General features: G+C 46.5%; 1 protein-coding gene across 1 annotated transcript in view; it reads right to left on the minus strand.

Moving 5' to 3' along the window:
* Positions 1–837: 837 nt before the first annotated feature.
* The window catches only part of tspoap1 (TSPO associated protein 1), a gene marked incomplete at both ends in the record, with an annotated part of 178869 nt that continues 159804 nt past the window's right edge, over positions 838–19902 (minus strand). The window contains 8 exons of the mRNA XM_084178264.1: positions 838–1178; positions 2781–2925; positions 3420–3491; positions 3637–3749; positions 8271–8318; positions 10607–10675; positions 13586–13754; positions 13934–14076. Coding sequence (XP_084034390.1) covers positions 838–1178; positions 2781–2925; positions 3420–3491; positions 3637–3749; positions 8271–8318; positions 10607–10675; positions 13586–13754; positions 13934–14076 — 1100 coding nt within the window. The remainder of the gene's footprint in view (positions 1179–2780; positions 2926–3419; positions 3492–3636; positions 3750–8270; positions 8319–10606; positions 10676–13585; positions 13755–13933; positions 14077–19902) is intronic.

A 19902-nucleotide genomic window follows, 5' to 3' on the forward strand; every position in this document is an offset into this window, starting at 1 on the left:
CCAGATCGATCTGAAAAGTGACAGGGTTGAGAAACAACAGTCGACAGATTAAAGAGACTCTCTTCCATCCTCTCAGTTTAACCGACAGTGGTTGGACCATAACCTGGGCATGGTGCAAGGGCCTCTTCCAAGCCAACGAATTGAAAGTCTAGAGCAACCATTTTAACATCATATCTGCATCAGTATCAGATCATATCCTTCCAGATAATACTGCCAGATGAAGGTCAAGTACAAACCCTCGCAGACTACTAATGGTTATCAGAGAATCAGTGTGTGTGTGTTCAGAGAAAGCCTGTAAGCACAGCACAGGTTAGGAGCTGAAATACTTAAACGTGCTTATTAACACGCTCTCAGTGACGCCGTCATACGACAACGGCTGCATCTGAAATGGCACCCTTTTTTCCCCAAAGTAGTGCATTATATAGGGAATAGGGTGCCATTTCTTTTACAGACAAAATATGCTCCACATATTGCCAGCTGGTCTAGTAGTATTATATTGAAGAGGTGTATTTAGCTGTATATATATGTTAGTGTATCCATAGTTACTGAATATTGCAGCTAAACTAACAACGTAGACCAGGGTTCTTCAATTCCGGTCCTGGAGGGCCGAAACACTTCTGTTTTTTTATTTCTACCTGGTAGTTAATTGCACTCACCTGGTGTCCCAGGTCTGAATTAGCCCCTGATTAGAAGGAGAGGATGAAAAACAGAGGTGTTTCGGCCCTCCAGGACCGGAATTGAAGAACCCTGACATAGACCAAGACAACCAAGACTGATAACAAATATGTAAAAGTGCTTTCAATAAAAACGAGCAATGAGCGGTAAATGTCCTAAGTTTCAATCCTTCTTGCTGGATCCCAGCTTTTTGAAAAGCTTCTTCCCTTTGGAGAAGAAACCTTTCTTTTTCTTGCCTGGTGGGGAGGCGTCTGTTTTGTCTGTCTGTGAGTGGCTTTCTGCTGGGACGTGGGGCGGAGAGGTGCTGAGGCTGGCTTGCCTTGGGGCTGGGGCTGGGTCCATGGAGGAGGGCTCCATCATGGCTGCTGCTGCGGATGGAACCAGGTGTAGGTGGTGTTGGTGGACTGGGCCAGTCAGCTCTGTGTGTAGGGGTGGATGTGTGTGGACTGGGCCAGTCAGCCCTGTGTGTAGGGGTGGATGTGTGTGGACTGGGCCAGTCAGCCCTGTGTGTAGGGGTGGATGTGTGTGGACTGGGCCAGTCAGCCCTGTGTGTAGGGGTGGATGTGTGTGGACTGGGCCAGTCAGCCCTGTGTGTAGGGGTGGATGTGTGTGGACTGGGCCAGTCAGCCCTGTGTGTAGGGGTGGATGTGTGTGGACTGGGCCAGTCAGCCCTGTGTGTTGGGGTGGATGTGTGTGGACTGGGCCAGTCAGCCCTGTGTGTAGGGGTGGATGTGTGTGGACTGGGCCAGTCAGCCCTGTGTGTTGGGGTGGATGTGGAACCTCCTCTGGGAACATGCTCAGTCTCACCTTGGGGAGGGAAACCACGGAAACAGAGTATAAGAATACAACACTTTCTTTATTCTTAAAGTATTCAGGATTCTACTGAACCTGTCTATCAACTACAACTGTTAAGTAACATTCTATCAACAACAATCCTACTAAGAGTCAGTTATGTAGATTGTACATGAACTGATTGAACTAACGTAACAGAGGGAACATTTAACTCTCAGCGTAAATAGTTGGCTAAAGCTAAAATTGCAGGGATACAGGAGAACGGTTGGGTGGGGTAAGCAGAGGATACCCCGTTGTTCAGAAATCTCAGCCCATCGTCAGCACGCCACCATGGGCCTGATCTTGTGAACATGGACAGGAGGCTACGTATCTGAGGAGACTAGTACTGGTAAGGCTCACATGAGGATGAAGAGTAACACAGGGTGGAGGGGGTAGGGTCACTTGTTACTGGTTACTAGTTACTAGTTACTAGTTAGTAGTTACTAGCACTCAGCTGGGAGGGTGTTATCCCCTCGGTGACACTTACGCTCAAGTCTTAAAGTGCACAGTTCGTTTTTGCTTCTGTAAAAGGCCATGCAGGAAACAGAAGGAGAAAAAAAAATCAATGTAAAAACAGAAATGATAGAGACTTAACCAAAAGACAAAGACATAAGGTGACAGAGATATGACAAATAAAACAACATAAAAAGGAAAATGGTCGATAAAAAACGGCATAGAAATATTGTCAGTCTTCTGCAACATCAAATGGCCAGCAGCATACGACCCTGCATCCCGATGCTGGCTTGCCTCTGAAGCTAAGCAGGGTTGGTCCTGGTCGGTCCCTGGATGGGAGACCAGATGCTGCTGGAAGTGGTGTTGGATGACCAGTATTAGACACTCTTTCCTCTGGTCTAAAAATAATAATAATATCCCAATTCCCCAGGGCAGTGATTGGGGACATTGCCCTGTGTAGGATGCCGCCTTTCGGATGGGACGTTAAACGGGTGTCCTGACTCTCTGTGGTCACTAAAGATCCCGTGGCACTTATCGTAAGAGTAGGGGTGTTAACCCCGGTGTCCTGGCTAAATTCCCAATATGGCCACTTAATCGTTTCCAATTGGCACATTCCTCTCCCCTGTAATTATTCCCCAGGTCGTTGCTGTAAATGAGAAAGTGTTCTCAGTCAACTTACCTGCTAAAATAAAAAAGAAATGCTGTGTGGGTGTTCCAAATTCTAAAAAGAGATTTGAACTTTTTTCCCATCAGGCTTTGAGCCACAAATGTTTTGGCTACTAGGCCGTCATACATCTGTGTCCACAGTGTCCTAGGTGAACAGCGTGCTGACTGTACCTGTGATTCTGTCCTGGGCTCGGCTACAGGCGGAGGCTGGGGGTCAAATGGTGGGGCTTTCCCAGCAGCCTCTGGGGCAGCCTGCAGGAAGTTAGATGGGACCAGGCCTTTGTGTCCGTTCAGGTCACCCTGGAAAGCATAAACATTAGACACCCACATCACACATGTATAACCTTTGACCTTAGTCTGCGAGCCTGTCTGTCTATCAACTACACCTGCATTACTACATCAACAACAACAACAACAACAACAACAACATGTCCTCGTCATTCACATGGTCACATCTTTAAGGTGTTAAAACACTTTCAAAAAGACTTACAGCCTTCTCAGAGTGTTTGTTTGCACACGCGAGACAGAGACAGACAGACAGACAGACAGACAGACAGACAGACAGAGGAGAGAGAGAGAGAGAGAGAGAGAGAGCGAGAGAGAGAGAGAGAAAGAGAGAGGGAGAGAAAGAGAGAGAGAGAGAAAGAGAGAGAGAGAGAGAGAGAGAGAGAGAGAGAGAGAGAGAGAGAGAGAGAGAGAGAGAGAGAGAGAGAGAGAGAGAGAGAGAGAGAGAGAGAGAGAGAGAGAAAGAGAGAGAGAGAGATAGATGTATTGTTTTCTTTGGGTACACTTACATAGAAGAACCCATCATCGTCCATGTCACCAAACACATAGATGATATCCCCGGCACTGAAGGTCAGCTCAACCTGCAGAGGGCCATAGAGAAGACCATGATTACAATAGGATTATAACTTTACTGTCAGGATGATTCAGAAACTTGTCTTTTTGCTGTATGTTTTTATATAGAATTATAACACAAGCCTTTGTTACAGGGAATAGCATGGTGCTCACCTCGATGTCAGCATTGGGAGAACTCTCTCGAGGGTCGTAATCAAAGACGGCCTTCATCCTGCGAGGACCAGGGCCCGCCGTGTTCGCCATGGCAACATCAGACTGGCTGGTATCTGTCAATGAAACACAGAAATACAGTCAGATTTCTGACCATTTTTGAGTGGAACACCTTGTTCATTTTAATTTCCATGTCAGCATGCAGTGAACAGTCACTCAGTATCATGCAGCGCACAGCTAGCTTCACACCATCACCGGGAGAACCAAGAGTAAAAGATTAACAACAGCAGAGGCTGGCTTTGAGGATGGTGAGGGTCACATAAGACAGTCACGCCAGTTTAGTCTGTTTTCACTCAGCCAGTTTAGTCTGTTTTCACTCAGACAGTTTAGTCTGTTTTCACTCAGCCAGTTTAGTCTGTTTTCACTCAGCCAGTTTAGTCTGTTTTCACTCAGCCAGTTTAGTCTGTTTTCACTCAGCCAGTTTAGTCTGTTTTCACTCAGCCAGTTTAGTCTGTTTTCACTCAGCCAGTTTAGTCTGTTTTCACTCAGACAGTTTAGTCTGTTTTCACTCAGCCAGTTTAGTCTGTTTTCACTCAGCCAGTTTAGTCTGTTTTCACTCAGCCAGTTTAGTCTGTTTTCACTCAGCCAGTTTAGTCTGTTTTCACTCAGACAGTTTAGTCTGTTTTCACTCAGCCAGTTTAGTCTGTTTTCACTCAGACAGTTAACTGTGAACTCAAATCAAATGTTATTTGCCACATGCACCTGTCACACCCTGGTTCTGGGACTCGTTATGTTGAGCCAGGGTGTGTGCATGCTATGTGTTTATTTCAATGTTGGTAGTTCTGTTGTGTCTATTTCTAGGTTGTTGATTGTTGTATTGAGTGACTCCCGATCGGAGGTAACGAGTGTCAGCTGTTGGCTCGTTGTCTCTGATTGGGAGCCATATTTATACTGTGTGTTTTCACCTTGTGGTTGTGGGTTTTTGTTCCGTGACGGTATGTTTAACCGTGGACTTCATGAATCGTGTGTTGTTTATATTTAGGAACTTTAATTAAATAAAGTCATGTTTATTTCACACGCTGCGCCTTGGTCTACTACTCCTTACCCAGACGATCGTGACAGAAAAACCCACCATCAAAGGACCAAGCAGCGTGTCCAGGAATCGGCAGCCTGGATGTGGGAGCAGCGTCGGAGGGACGAGAGGCACCCCCAAGAATTTTTTAGGGGGGGGCACAGGGCATGGACGACGGGGCTGACGGAGGCAGAGAAGGGGCGAATTCAAAAGGCCACCAGGTTACGGGGGCCACTGGTCAAAGTAGGGAGAGGAGATGTAGAGGCACGGCGAGTGGTACTGGGGTGTATTACCAGTCCGGTCCGGCCCGTTCCAGTTCCCGGGGTAGAGCCAGTGGTGTGTGTCCCCAGTACGGTCCGGCCTGTTACGACCCCTCGCACCAAATGGACGGTGCGCGTCGCCAGCCCAGCCCGGCCTGTTCCTGCTCCACGCACAAGACCTACGGTGTGCGTCGTCAGCCCAGCCCGGCCTGTTCCTCCTCTACGCACAAAGCCTACGGGGTGCGTCGCCAGCCCGGCCCGGCCTGTTCCTGCCACCCGCACCAAACCTACGGTGCGCGTCGCCAGCCCGGTCCGGCCTGTTCCTGCCACCCGCACCAAGTCTACGGTGCGCGTCGCCAGCCCGACCCGGCCTGTTCCGGCCACTCGCACCAAACCTACGGTGCGCGTCGCCAGCCCGGTCCGGCCTGTTCCTGCCACTCGCACTAAGCCAGGGGTGCGAGAAGTCAGCCTGGTAAGGCCCGTTCCTCCTCCACGCACAAAGCCAGGGGTGCGAGAAGTCAGCCTGGTAAGGCCCGTTCCTCCTCCACGCACAAAGCCAGGGGTGCGAGAAGTCAGCCTGGTAAGGCCCGTTCCTCCTCCACGCACCAGGCCTACGGGGTGCGTCGTCAGCCCTGTCCGGCTCGTTCCTGCTCTCCGCACCAGGTCTGTGGTGCGCGTCGCCAGCCCATTCCGGTCCATTCCTGTTCCACGCACCATGCCAGGGGCGCGTGTCGTCAGTCCGGCTCCGGCCAGCGGGGCTAGACAGGACCAGGGGTACTGTGGGGGGTGTATCGGAGGGTGGTGGTCTAGGCCGGAGCCAGAACCGCCACCGAGGAGGTATGCCCGCCCAGCCCTCCCCTGTTTGGGGTTTTTGAGGCGCGGTCACAGTCCGCGCCTTTAGGGGGGGGTACTGTCACACCCTGGTTCTGGGACTCGTTATGTTGAGCCAGGGTGTGTGCATTCTATGTGTTTATTTCAATGTTGGTAGTTCTGTTGTGTCTATTTCTAGGTTGTTGATTGTTGTATTGAGTGACTCCCGATCGGAGGTAACGAGTGTCAGCTGTCGGCTCGTTGTCTCTGATTGGGAGCCATATTTATACTGTGTGTTTTCACCTTGTGGTTGTGGGTTTTTGTTCCGTGACGGTATGTTTAACCGTGGACTTCACGAATCGTGTTTTGTTTATATTTAGGAACTTTAATTAAATAAAGTCATGTTTATTTCACACGCTGCGCCTTGGTCTACTACTCCTTACCCAGACGATCGTGACAGCACCGAATACAACGGGTGTAGACTTAACCGTGAAATGCTTTGTTACGAGCCCTTCCCAACAATGCAGAGTAAAAAATAATAATAAAAAGAAAAATAGTAACACAAGAGGAATAAAATACACAAGAATGGAGCTATACAGGAAGTACCAGTAGTAGATCAATGTGCTGCTAGATACAGGAAGTACCAGTAGTAGATCAATGTGCTGCTATATACAGGGAGTAAGGTATTTGAGGTAGATATGTACATGAAGGCAGGGTAAAGTGACTAGGCATCAGGATAGATAATAATAAGGTATTTGAGGTAGATATGTACATGAAGGCAGGGTAAAGTGACTAGGCATCAGGATAGATAATAATAAGGTATTTGAGGTAGATATGTACATGAAGGCAGGGTAAAGTGACTAGGCATCAGGATAGATAATAATAAGGTATTTGAGGTAGATATGTACATGAAGGCAGGATAAAGTGACTAGGCATCAGGATAGATAATAATAAGGTATTTGAGGTAGATATGTACATGAAGGCAGGGTAAAGTGACTAGGCATCAGGATAGATACTAATAAGGTATTTGAGGTAGATATGTACATGAAGGCAGGGTAAAGTGACTAGGCATCAGGATAGATAATAATAAGGTATTTGAGGTAGATATGTACATGAAGGCAGGGTAAAGTGACTAGGCATCAGGATAGATAATAATAAGGTATTTGAGGTAGATATGTACATGAAGGCAGGGTAAAGTGACTAGGCATCAGGATAGATAATAATAAGGTATTTGAGGTAGATATGTACATGAAGGCAGGATAAAGTGACTAGGCATCAGGATAGATAATAATAAGGTATTTGAGGTAGATATGTACATGAAGGCAGGGTAAAGTGACTAGGCATCAGGATAGATAATAATAAGGTATTTGAGGTAGATATGTACATGAAGGCAGGGTAAAGTGACCAGGCATCAGGATAGATAATAATAAGGTATTTGAGGTAGATATGTACATGAAGGCAGGATAAAGTGACTAGGCATCAGGATAGATAACAATAAGGTATTTGAGGTAGATATGTACATGAAGGCAGGGTAAAGTGACTAGGCATCAGGATAGATAACAATAAGGTATTTGAGGTAGATATGTACATGAAGGCAGGGTAAAGTGACTAGGCATCAGGATAGATAATAATAAGGTATTTGAGGTAGATATGTACATGAAGGCAGGGTAAAGTGACTAGGCATCAGGATAGATAATAATAAGAGTGAAATAAAGACCAGAGTAGCAGCAGCATATAATGAGTGAGAAAGTGTGTATGTATGTGTGTTTGTGTTGTCGGTATGCGTGTGTGTTATGTGTGTGTGCGTATGTAGTGTATGTGAAAGTGTATGTGTGTGTGTGCGTTTGCAGTGTATGTGAAAGTGTGTGTGTGTGTGTGTGTGTGTGTGTGTGTGTATCTGTATAACTGTAAGTGTAAAACAGGAAGAGACTTCAGAGTTCATGTAGTGATGATGTCACTTAGAACATTAGATGACACAGCATTAGGAGGATCATGGAGATGGAGAAGAGGACATCATCACCACCGTTATCAACAGGCAAGCAGGATGAGGCTAATTAATATCCGCCCGTTAGAATGACGCAGCAAGTCAGACACAGATTTAGAGAGGTCGCATGTTGATGACGTCATGGGTATCTAGTATAACACATGCAGGTATCCAGTGGAGACTTGAGCAGTTAGACAAAGGTTCAGAGGTCGCATAATGATGATGTCATGGGTATCTAGTATAACACATGCAGGTATCCAGTGGAGACTTGAGCAGTTAGACAAAGGTTCAGAGGTCGCATGTTGATGACGTCATGGGTATCTAGTATAACACATGCAGGTATCCAGTGGAGACTTGAGCAGTTAGACAAAGGTTCAGAGGTCGCATAATGATGATGTCATGCGTATCTTGTCTAATACATGCAGGTTTTCCAGTGGACGCTAGAGCAGGCGTCCCTTCATGCTGGGGAGGCAGAGAGAGAGAGAGAGAGACTAATGGTTACATTACCAACCTTGACTGGATGAGTCTAAGCTATCTTCCCACAGTGCAGCAGACTCCACTGGAAGAGTAGATGGGTATGGGAGTGGGGTTGGGTGAGGAGAGAGGAGCAGGTTAAATAAAGCATTTCACCCTGGTCATCCTGGCTCGGACACACTCAGTAGTACAACCAAAGTAAATGTAGAAACCAAAGCCAACCCTAGAGAGAGCAGCCTGATGCCAGATATGATATTATACAGTCACACAGGAAACAGAGATACAGATAGAAGGAGGAGATCAGAGGGGATGCTGAAGGATGAAACTAGGGCAATTTGTATATTCAAACGCTATAACCAGATAGTGCATCAATCAGAGTTTTAGCCCTCCTATATCTTAGTCTATGGCAGTACATTATAATGTGTTATACAGTTGAAGTCAAAAGTTTACATACACTTAGGTTGGTGTCATTAAAACTCGTTTTTCAACCACTCCACACATTTCTTGTTAACAAACTATTGTTTTGGCAAGTCGGTTAGGACATCTACTTCGTGCATGACACAAGTAATTTTTCCAACAATTGTTTACAGACAGATTATTTCACTTATAATTCACTGTATCACAATTCCAGTGGGTCAGAAGTTTACATACACTAAGTTGACTGTGCCTTTAAACAGCTTTGAAAATTCCAGAAAATGATGTCATGGCTTTAGAAGCTTCTGATAGGCTAATTGACATCATTTGAGTCAATTGGAGGTGTACCTGTGCATGTATTTCAAGGCCTACCTTCAAACTCAGTGCCTCTTTGCTTGACATCATGGGAAAATCAAAAGAAATCAGCCAAGAGCTCAGAAAAGAAATTGTAGACCTCCACAAGTCTGGATCATCCTTGGGAGCAATTTCCAAACGCCTGAAGGTACCACGTTCATCTGTACAAACAATAGTACGCAAGTATAAACACCATGGGACCATGCAGCCATCATACCGCTCAGGAAGGAGATGCGTTCTGTCTCCTAGAGATGAACGTACTTTGGTGCAAAAAGTGCAAATCAATCCCAGAACAACAGCAAAGGACCTTGTGAAGATGCAGGAGGAAACAGGTATAAAAATATCTATATCCACAGTAAAACGAGTCCTATATCGACATAACCTGAAAGGCCGCTCAGCAAGGAAGAAGCCACTGCTCCAAAACCGCCATAAAAAAGCCAGACTACGGTTTGCAACTGCTCATGGGGACAAAGATCGTACTTTTTGGAGAAATGTCCTATGGTCTGGTGAAACAAAAATAGAACTGTTTGGCCATAATGATCATCGTTATGTTTGGAGGAAAAAGGGGGATGCTTGCAAGCCGAAGAACACCATCCCAAACGTGAAGCACGGGGGTGACAGCATCATGCTGTGGGGGTGCTTTGCTGCAGAAGGGACTGGTGCACTTCACAAAATAGATGGCATCATGAGGAAGGAAAATTAAGTGGATATATTGAAGCAACATCTCAAGACATCATTCAGGAAGTTAAAGCTTGGTCGCAAATGGGTCTTCCAAATGGACAATGACCCCAAGCATAATTCCAAAGTTGTGGCAAAATGCCTTAAGGACAACAAAGTCAAGGTATTGGAGTGGCCATCACAAAGCCCTGACCTCAATCCTATAGAACATTTGTGGGCAGAACTGAAAAAGCATGTGCGAGCAAGGAGGCCTACAAACCTGACTCAGTTACACCAGCTCTGTCAGGAGGAATGGGCCACAAGCTTCCCAACTTATTGTGGGAAGCTTGTGGAAGGCTACCTGAAACGTTTGACCCAAGTTAAACAATTTAAAGGCAATGCTACCAAATACTAATTGAGTGTATGTAAACTTCTGACCCACTGGGAATGTGATGAAATAAATAAAAGCTGAAATAAATCATTCTCTCTACTATTATTCGGACATTTCACATTCTTAAAATAAAGTGGTGATCCTAACTGAACTAAGACAGGGAATTTTTACTAGGATTAAATGTCAGGAATTGTGAAAAACTTAGTTTAAATGTATTTGGCTAAGGTGTATGTAAACTTCCGACTTCAACTGTATATTGAATACTTTGAATCCACAGATCATTATAATGTTTTGGATATTGCATACTGTGAATCCACAGATCATTATAATGTTTTATATATTGACTACTGTGAATCCAAAGATCATTATAACGTTTTATATATTGACTACTGTGAATCCACAGATCCCCTCTGGTCAGAAAGCAACAAGGAGAGAGTGATAGAGATAGAGAGAAAAAAAAGGCAGACCAAAGTAAGAGCGGGAAACGGGGAAGGAGAAAGGAGAGAGAGAGATCAGACCAGATAATCAGCCATGTCAGCAGCGACAGCGAGACACACCTTTCTTGGATCGTCTCGGTTTCGGAGGTGGGACAGGGCGATGCGGAAGCTGTGCGTGTGAGCGAGTGCCTTTATGGAGTTTTAAAAAAGGAAAACCAAATTTGAAACCAAAAAGAAAAAACACAGACAGACAGAGACGCCAGAACCGTGAAAAAGCAGACCAGACAAGAGACAGAATGAGTTTGAAGCCCGTAAAAAAGCAATTTTATAAACCAACCAATAATAATCAGCTATCAGAACACAGCAAGTAGAAGTGAAAGGGTTAAAACATCTGAAAATACATTGTTTGTCAGCTTGATCTAGTTGGCTGGGTGGTTGATGCTGTGTTTGTGTGTGTGTGCATGTTGGGTCCATAGCACTTAGCTTATCACACTAGCTAACGCTTCTGGCACTTCTTGGAAATGAGTTGCATGACACAGAGTCGATGAAAAACCAAAAAGGAAATTGGGCTTGGCAAAAGGCAGTCAGTGAACACAAACAACCAAGTTCCAATTGAAGACGAACCATGAAAGCATACAAAGCATCTCATAGGAGTGTCATTTCCCCACTGATGTCAACAACTACAGACCAGTATCCCTTCTTTATTTTCTTTCCAAAACTATTGAACGTGCCGTCTTTAGCCAACTCTCTTGCTATCTCTCTCAGAATTACCTTCTTGATCCAAACCAATCAGGTTTCAGGACTGGTCATTCAACTGAGACTGCTCTTCTCTGTGTCACGGAGACTCTCCGCACTGCTAAAGCTAACTCTCTCTCCTCTGCTCTTGTCCTTCTAGACCTGTCTGCTGCCTTCGATACTGTGAACCATCAGATCCTCCTCTCCACCCTCTCCGAGATGGGCATCTCCGGCGCGGCTCACTCCTGGATTGCGTCCTACCTGACCGGTCGCTCCTACCAAGTGGCGTGGCGGGAAGCTGTCTCCGCACCACGTGCTCTCACCACTGGTGTCCCCCAGGGATCGGTTCTGGGCCCTCTCCTTTTCTCCCTATACACCAAGTCACTTGGCTCTGTCATATCCTCACATGGTCTCTCCTATCATTGCTACGCTGACGATACACAACTAATCTTCTCCTTTCCCCCTTCTGATAACCAGGTGGCGAATCGCATCTCTGCATGTCTGGCAGACATATCAGTATGGATGACGGATCACCACCTCAAGCTGAACCCTGGCAAGACGGAGCTGCTCTTCCTCCCGGGGAAGGACTGCCCGTTCCATGATCTCGCCATCACGGTTGACAACTCCGCTGTGTCCTCCTCCCAGAGTGCGAAGAGCCTAGGCGTGACCCTGGACAACACCCTGTCGTTCTCCGCCAACATCAAGGCGGTGACCCGCTCCTGCAGGTTCATGCTCTACAACATTCGGAGAGTGCGACCCTGCCTTACACAGGAAGCGGCGCAGGTCCTGGTCCAGGCACTTGTCATCTCCCGTCTGGACTACTGCAACTCGCTGTTGGCTGGGCTCCCTGCCTGTGCCATTAAACCCCTACAACTCATCCAGAATGCCGCAGCCCGTCTGGTGTTCAACCTTCCCAAGTTCTCTCACGTCACCCCCCTCCTCCGCACACTCCACTGGCTTCCAGTTGAAGCTCGCATCCGCTACAAGACCATGGTGCTTGCCTATGGAGCAGTGAGGGGAACGGCACCTCTGTACCTTCAGGCTCTGATCAGTCCCTACACCCAAACGAGGACATTGCGTTCATCCACCTCTGGCCTGCTGGCTCCCCTTCCTCTGCGGAAGCACAGCTCCCGCTCAGCCCAGTCAAAACTGTTCGCTGCTCTGGCACCCCAATGGTGGAACAAGCTCCCTCACGACGCCAGGACAGCGGAGTCACTCACCACCTTCCGGAGACATTTGAAACCCCACCTCTTTAAGGAATACCTGGGATAGGATAAAGTATTCCTTCTAACCCCCCCCCCCCCCCCCCCCCCCCCCCCCCAAATTGTAAAGTGGTTATCCCACTGGCTATAGGGTGAACGCACCAATTTGTGAGTCGCTCTGGCTAAGAGCGTCTGCTAAATGACGTTAATGTGCCCTTGAGCAAGGCACTTAACCCTAATTGCTCCTGTAAGTCGCTCTGGTTAAGAGCGTCTGCTAAATGACTAAAATGTAAATGTAATTTCTATGGTTTACTTTTTCATTTAATCAAATAGCACAATTCAGCCAGTTTTGTGAATTCTTACTCAGTACATGGGTCATTTAAAATGACAACTCAATAACAGTAAAACGATAATGAGTCAAATGTATGTTTTCCATTAACCTAGATGCAGCTGCTGTTTAATCAGTTCTGAGGACTTCCTCCAAACAGATTGAAAAAACACGGACTTATGCTTTCATTTCAAATTGTTCAAGTTTGAAGTATATTATCTAGTCGTTATTGGCTCATTCGTCCTCCGTCCTCTCCCCTGTAACTATTCCCCAGGTCGTTGCTGTAAATTCGAATGTGTTCTCAGTCAACTTACCTGTTAAAATAAGGTTTAATTTAAAAAATATATATATATATATATAAAAAAATCAAGACTAGAAAGAGAGGAGTAGAACATTTAAATCTGTTGGCAGTTCTGAAAGTCACAACATCTGTCAAGTCACTCTACACGTCCTACAGAGCTTCTGTTATCGCCTTTTCACATCCTTTCACTGTCCACTCCACGGACAATGGGGAGTTCATGAAACAAAACCACAAAGAACATACCCACACCTGTCCAAAGACCGCAGTTCGTACCCATTTTACAGTGACGTGTACAGGCTGACAGCATAGACAAACCATAGAGCTGACACCAAACAGAAAGCACTACACAAATACAACGTACTTAAATGATTCATTGTTTGATTACATGGACAGTATGTTACTTGGATCAGACAAGGGCCCTGTTTATTTTGGCACTTGTGGGATGAACCCTGTTGGCATTGGCTGTTGATATGATTGACAGCTGTAAAACCATTTGATGATTGGATGGTGCTATGATTGACAGTTATGCCTACCTATCTTCTCCATGTTTGTGGCGGTAGACAGGAAGCCCTGCTGCAGGAGTGTCTCTCTGGTCTCCTCGTCCTCCACCTGAATCTCTGACACCATGTTACATGGCACGTAACCGTGACGACCGTTCGACTCGCCGCGGTAGAACCCGTCCGAGTCTTTGTCTCCGTAGATCTGGAAATGGAGGATGGGGAAAGAGAAACAAGATGGCGGTCTTACTACCTCATTAATAGATGAGAGATAACATGGAGAAACATTTTGCCTTCAACAACCAATAATTATTGACAGATCAGATGAGAGTATCTAGCATAGTGCCAGGGATATCACTGGGATTATTGTGACAGGTTCCATACCTTGATGATCTGTCCCTCTCTGAAGGGCAGTTCCTCCTCAGCGGCGTCGGGGTTGGGGGACATGTTGACCGGGTCGTAGGGGAACAGAGCCACAAAGATACGCACCTCGTTGTCTCCTATAGGCCGTGCAGGATCCATGCTTTCTGCACGCAAACACACAAACAGAACACACGTTATTTGGAGCAACAGTTAGCCTACAAGCATTGTGGTGCAAAGGACCAAATTATTTCAAAAGGTAATATAGTCCCCTGGTTTTGCCTGATCAAATTCACACACACGCTTCCACTCCCACAGTCCCACAGTGTAGTGGAGCGGGTCGAGAGCTTCAGGTTCCTCAGTGTCCACCTCACCAAGGAATTAACGTGGCCCACACACACCCACACAGTTGTGAAGAGGGCACGACGGTGCCTCTTCCCCCTCAGGAGGCTAAAAAAAGATTTGGCATGGGGCCCTCAGATCATCCAAAAATGATTCAGCTGCACCACTGAGAGCATCTTGACTGGCTGCATCACCACTTGGTACGGCAACTGCAAGGCACCCGACGGCAAGGTGCTACAGAGGTTGGTGAATACGGCCCAGTACATCACTGGGGCCGAGCCCCCTGCCATCCAGGACCTCTATACCAGGCGGTGTCAGAGGAAGGCCCTAAACAATGGTCCAATACTCCAGCCACCCAAGCCATAGACTGTTCTCTCTGCTACCGCACGGCAAGCGGTACCAGTGCACCAAGTCTGGAACCAACGGGACCTTGAACAGCTTCTACCCCTAAGCCATAAAACTCTTAAACAAGATTGCTAAATAGCTAATCAAATGTCTACCTGCTGCTGCTACTGTCTATTATCTATCCTGTTGTTAAGTCACTTTAACCCTACCTATATGTACATAGCTACCTCATTCCGACTCGGTACTGGTACTCCCTGTATATAGCCATGTTATTACCCGGTACTCCCTGTATATTGCTATGTTATTACCTGATACATCCTGTATATAGCCATGTTATTACCTGGTACTCCCTGTATATAGCCATGATATTACCTGGTACTCCCTGTATATAGCCATGTTATTACCTGGTACTCCCTGTATATTGCTATGTTATTACCTGGTACTCCCTGTATATTTTTATGTTATTACCTGGTACTTCCTGTATATAGCCATGTTATTACCTGGTACTTCCTGTATATAGCCATGTTATTACCTGGTACTTCCTATATATAGCCATGTTATTACCTGGTACTTTCTGTATATAGCCATTTTTTATTATCTGGTACTTCCTGTATATAGCCATGTTATTACCTGGTACTTCCTGTATATAGCCATGTTATTACCTGGTACTTCCTGTATATAGCCATGTTATTACCTGGTACTTCCTGTATATAGCCATGTTATTACCTGGTACTTCCTGTATATAGCCATGTTATTTTTTACTCGTTATTGTTATTCGTTATTCAGTGTGTATTTCTTCCTTGTGTCACTTTTTATCTAACTTTGCATTATTGAAAAAGGATCCGTAAATAATCATTTCACAGTCTACACCTGTTGTATACGAAGCATGTGACAAATACAATTTGACTTGATCCACATGGTAGAGCTCACTCCCCGTCCATTACCCCTCCCCCCCACTCTGCTGTGTAATGGCGTGGCCTGGGCGTGTACTTAAGAGAGGTAATCAAGCTAATGCCCTGAGCCTAAGCCAGTGGGACCTAAGCTGCTTGAGAAAGAAACGTGCGCATGTCTATGATCCCCAGTCACAGAGGAAGAGGGGAAGAGGGGAAGAGAGGAAGAGGGGAAGAGAGGAAGAGGGGAAGAGGGGAAGAGGGGAAGAGAGGAAGAGGGGAAGAGGGGAAGAGGGGAAGAGGGGAAGAGAGGAAGAGGGGAAGAGAGGGAGAGGGGAAGAGGGGAGGAGGGGAAGAGGGGAAGAGGGGAAGAGGGGAAGAGAGGAAGAGGGGAAGAGAGGGAGAGGGGAAGAGAGGAAGAGAGGAAGAGAGGGAGAGAGGAAGAGAGGAAGAGGGGAAGAGAGGAAGAGGGGAAGAGAGGAAGAGGGGAAGAGGGGAAGAGAGGAAGAGGGGAAGAGGGGAAGAGGGGAAGAGAGGAAGAGGGGAAGAGGGGAAGAGAGGAAGAGGGGAAGAGAGGAAGAGAGGAAGAGGGGAAGAGAGGAAGAGGGGAAGAGGGGAAGAGGGGAAGAGGGGAAGAGGGGAAGAGAGGGAGGGGGGAAGAGAGGAAGAGAGGGAGAGAGGAAGAGAGGAAGAGGGGAAGAGAGGAAGAGAGGAAGAGAGGAAGAGAGGAAGAGGGGAAGAGAGGGAGAGAGGAAGAAGGGAAGAGAGGAAGAGGGGAAGAGAGGAAGAGGGGAAGAGAGGGAGAGAGGAAGAGGGGAAGAGAGGAAGAGGGGAAGAGAGGGAGAGAGGAAGAGAGGAAGAGGGGAAGAGAGGAAGAGGGGAAGAGAGGAAGAGGGGAAGAGGGGAAGAGGGGAAGAGAGGAAGAGAGGGAGAGAGGAAGAGAGGAAGAGGGGAAGAGAGGAGGAGGGGAAGAGGGGAAGAGGGGAAGAGGGGAAGAGAGGAAGAGAGGGAGAGGGGAAGAGAGGAAGAGAGGAAGAGAGGGAGAGAGGAAGAGGGGAAGAGAGGAAGAGGGGAAGAGAGGAAGACGGGAAGAGAGGAAGAGAGGAAGAGGGGAAGAGGGGAAGAGGGGAAGAGGGGAAGAGAGGAAGAGGGGAAGAGGGGAAGAGGGGAAGAGAGGAAGAGGGGAAGAGAGGAAGAGGGGAAGAGAGGAAGAGGGGAAGAGGGGAAGAGGGGAAGAGGGGAAGAGGGGAAGAGGGGAAGAGAGGGAGAGGGGAAGAGAGGAAGAGAGGGAGAGAGGAAGAGAGGAAGAGGGGAAGAGAGGAAGAGGGGAAGAGAGGAAGAGAGGAAGAGAGGAAGAGAGGAAGAGGGGAAGAGAGGGAGAGAGGAAGAAGGGAAGAGAGGAAGAGGGGAAGAGAGGAAGAGGGGAAGAGAGGGAGAGAGGAAGAGAGGAAGAGGGGAAGAGAGGAAGAGGGGAAGAGAGGAAGAGGGGAAGAGGGGAAGAGGGGAAGAGAGGAAGAGAGGGAGAGAGGAAGAGAGGAAGAGGGGAAGAGAGGAAAAGGGGAAGAGGGGAAGAGAGGATGAGGGGAAGAGAGGAAGAAAAACAGAACCACAGAGCATGGCCACCTTCACTCGCTAACTCTTCGAAAAATCATCTCTGGATGTGGTTTTACATTAACAGCAACAACACAGAAAGTACACCACAGGGGGTTGGTGGCACCTTAAAGTGGGGAGGACGGGCTCGTGGTAACAGCTGGAGCAGAATACGTGGAATGGTTTGATGCCATTCCATTCGCTCCATTCCAGACATTATTATGAGCTGTCCTCCCCTCAACAGCCTCCACTGATGTGCACACAGTGGAGACATAGATGCACATACATCAAAGAGCTTGTAGTGATATTAAAAGTCAATTTATACTGTAGGCTTCATATGCCTTAAGGACATGGCCTAAACATCTGTCCTGAAGTCGTGTGTGCGGTGTTGATACAGTAAGAAGATGTTACATCATCAGGGCTGTCTGTCTATGATGATTGATTACCTGGTCTGACCACAGGGCTGTCTGTCTATGATGACTGATTACCTGGTCTGACCACAGGGCTGTCTGTCTATGATGACTGATTACCTGGTCTGACCACAGGGCTGTCTGTCTATCTGATGTAGTGACCATGATGACTGATTACCTGGTCTGACCACAGGGCTGTCTGTCTATGATGACTGATTACCTGGTCTGACCACAGGGCTGTCTGTCTATCTGATGTAGTGATGAAGATGACTGATTACCTGGTCTGACCACAGGGCTGTCTGTCTATGATGACTGATTACCTGGTCTGACCACAGGGCTGTCTGTCTATGATGACTGATTACCTGGTCTGACCACAGGGCTGTCTGTCTATGTGATGTAGTGATGAAGATGACTGATTACCTGGTCTGACCACAGGGCTGTCTGTCTATATGATGTAGTGATGAAGATGACTGATTACCTGGTCTGACCACAGGGCTGTCTGTCTATGTGATGTAGTGATGAAGATGACTGATTACCTGGTCTGACCACAGGGCTGTCTGTCTATGTGATGTAGTGACCATGATGACTGATTACCTGGTCTGACCACAGGGCTGTCTGTCTATGTGATGTAGTGATCATGATGACTGATTACCTGGTCTGACCACAGGGCTGTCTGTCTATCTGATGTAGTGACCATGATGACTGATTACCTGGTCTGACCACAGGGCTGTCTGTCTATGTGATGTAGTGACCATGATGACTGATTACCTGGTCTGACCACAGGGCTGTCTGTCTATGTGATGTAGTGACCATGATGACTGATTACCTAGACCTACATGCGAACTGTTCTAGTGAACTAGGGCTTAAGATGCTCCAATGAGACCAGGTTCTATCTCATTAGGGGAGGATTAGTCCATCTGTATGTAGCTACAGTCAGGCTATAGGCAGAGCCGAGCTGACAGGGGAAAGTAGACCACGTTTATATTGTCTGGATGTGGGAACACGGTCTTCCCTGATACCACCCTTCTCTCTAGTCTCGCTGGGTGCATGTGAAGAGTGTCCTGTGTATCCATCTGCATGTTCTTTGTTCTTCCACCTACTGCAGACTAATCTAGGTTCCCATCTTCATGCTTAGTTGGTTTCACTGCAGACTAATCTAGGTTACCATCTTCATGCTTAGTTGGTTTCACTGCAGACTAATCTAGGTTACCATCTTCATGCTTAGTTGGTTTCACTGCAGACTAATCTAGGTTACCATCTTCATGCTTAGTTGGTTTCACTGCAGACTAATCTAGGTTACCATCTTCATGCTTAGTTGGTTTCACTGCAGACTAATCTAGGATACCATCTTCATGCTTAGTTGGTTTCACTGCAGACTAATCTAGGATACCATCTTCATGCTTAGTTGGTTTCACTGCAGACTAATCTAGGTTACCATCTTCATGCTTAGTTGGTTTCACTGCAGACTAATCTAGGTTACGATTTTCATGCTTAGTTGGTTTCATTGCAGACTAATCTAGGTTACCATCTTCATGCTTAGTTGATTTCACTGCAGACTAATCTAGGTTACCATCTTCATGCTTAGTTGGTTTCACTGCAGACTAATCTAGGTTACCATCTTCATGCTTAGTTGGTTTCACTGCAGACTAATCTAGGTTACCATCTTCATGCTTAGTTGGTTTCACTGCAGACTAATCTAGGTTACCATCTTCATGCTTAGTTGGTTTCACTGCAGACTAATCTAGGTTACCATCTTCATGCTTAGTTGGTTTCACTGCAGACTAATCTAGGATACCATCTTCATGCTTAGTTGGTTTCACTGCAGACTAATCTAGGTTACCATCTTCATGCTTAGTTGGTTTCACTGCAGACTAATCTAGGTTACGATCTTCATGCTTAGTTGGTTTCATTGCAGACTAATCTAGGTTACCATCTTCATGCTTAGTTGGTTTCACTGCAGACTAATCTAGGATACCATCTTCATGCTTAGTTGGTTTCACTGCAGACTAATCTAGGATACCATCTTCATGCTTAGTTGGTTTCACTGCAGACTAATCTAGGTTACCATCTTCATGCTTAGTTGGTTTCACTGCAGACTAATCTAGGTTACGATCTTCATGCTTAGTTGGTTTCACTGCGGACTAATCTAGGATACCATCTTCATGCTTAGTTGGTTTCATTGCAGACTAATCTAGGATACCATCTTCATGCTTAGTTGGTTTCATTGCAGACTAATCTAGGATACCATCTTCATGCTTAGTTGGTTTCACTGCAGACTAATCTAGGATACCATCTTCATGCTTAGTTGGTTTCACTGCAGACTAATCTAGGATACCATCTTCATGCTTAGTTGGTTTCACTGCAGACTAATCTAGGTTACCATCTTCATGCTTAGTTGGTTTCACTGCAGACTAAT

This window comes from Coregonus lavaretus (genome assembly GCF_964263955.1).
Source record: "Coregonus lavaretus genome assembly, chromosome: 15".
Classification (NCBI taxonomy): Eukaryota; Metazoa; Chordata; class Actinopteri; order Salmoniformes; family Salmonidae; genus Coregonus; species Coregonus lavaretus.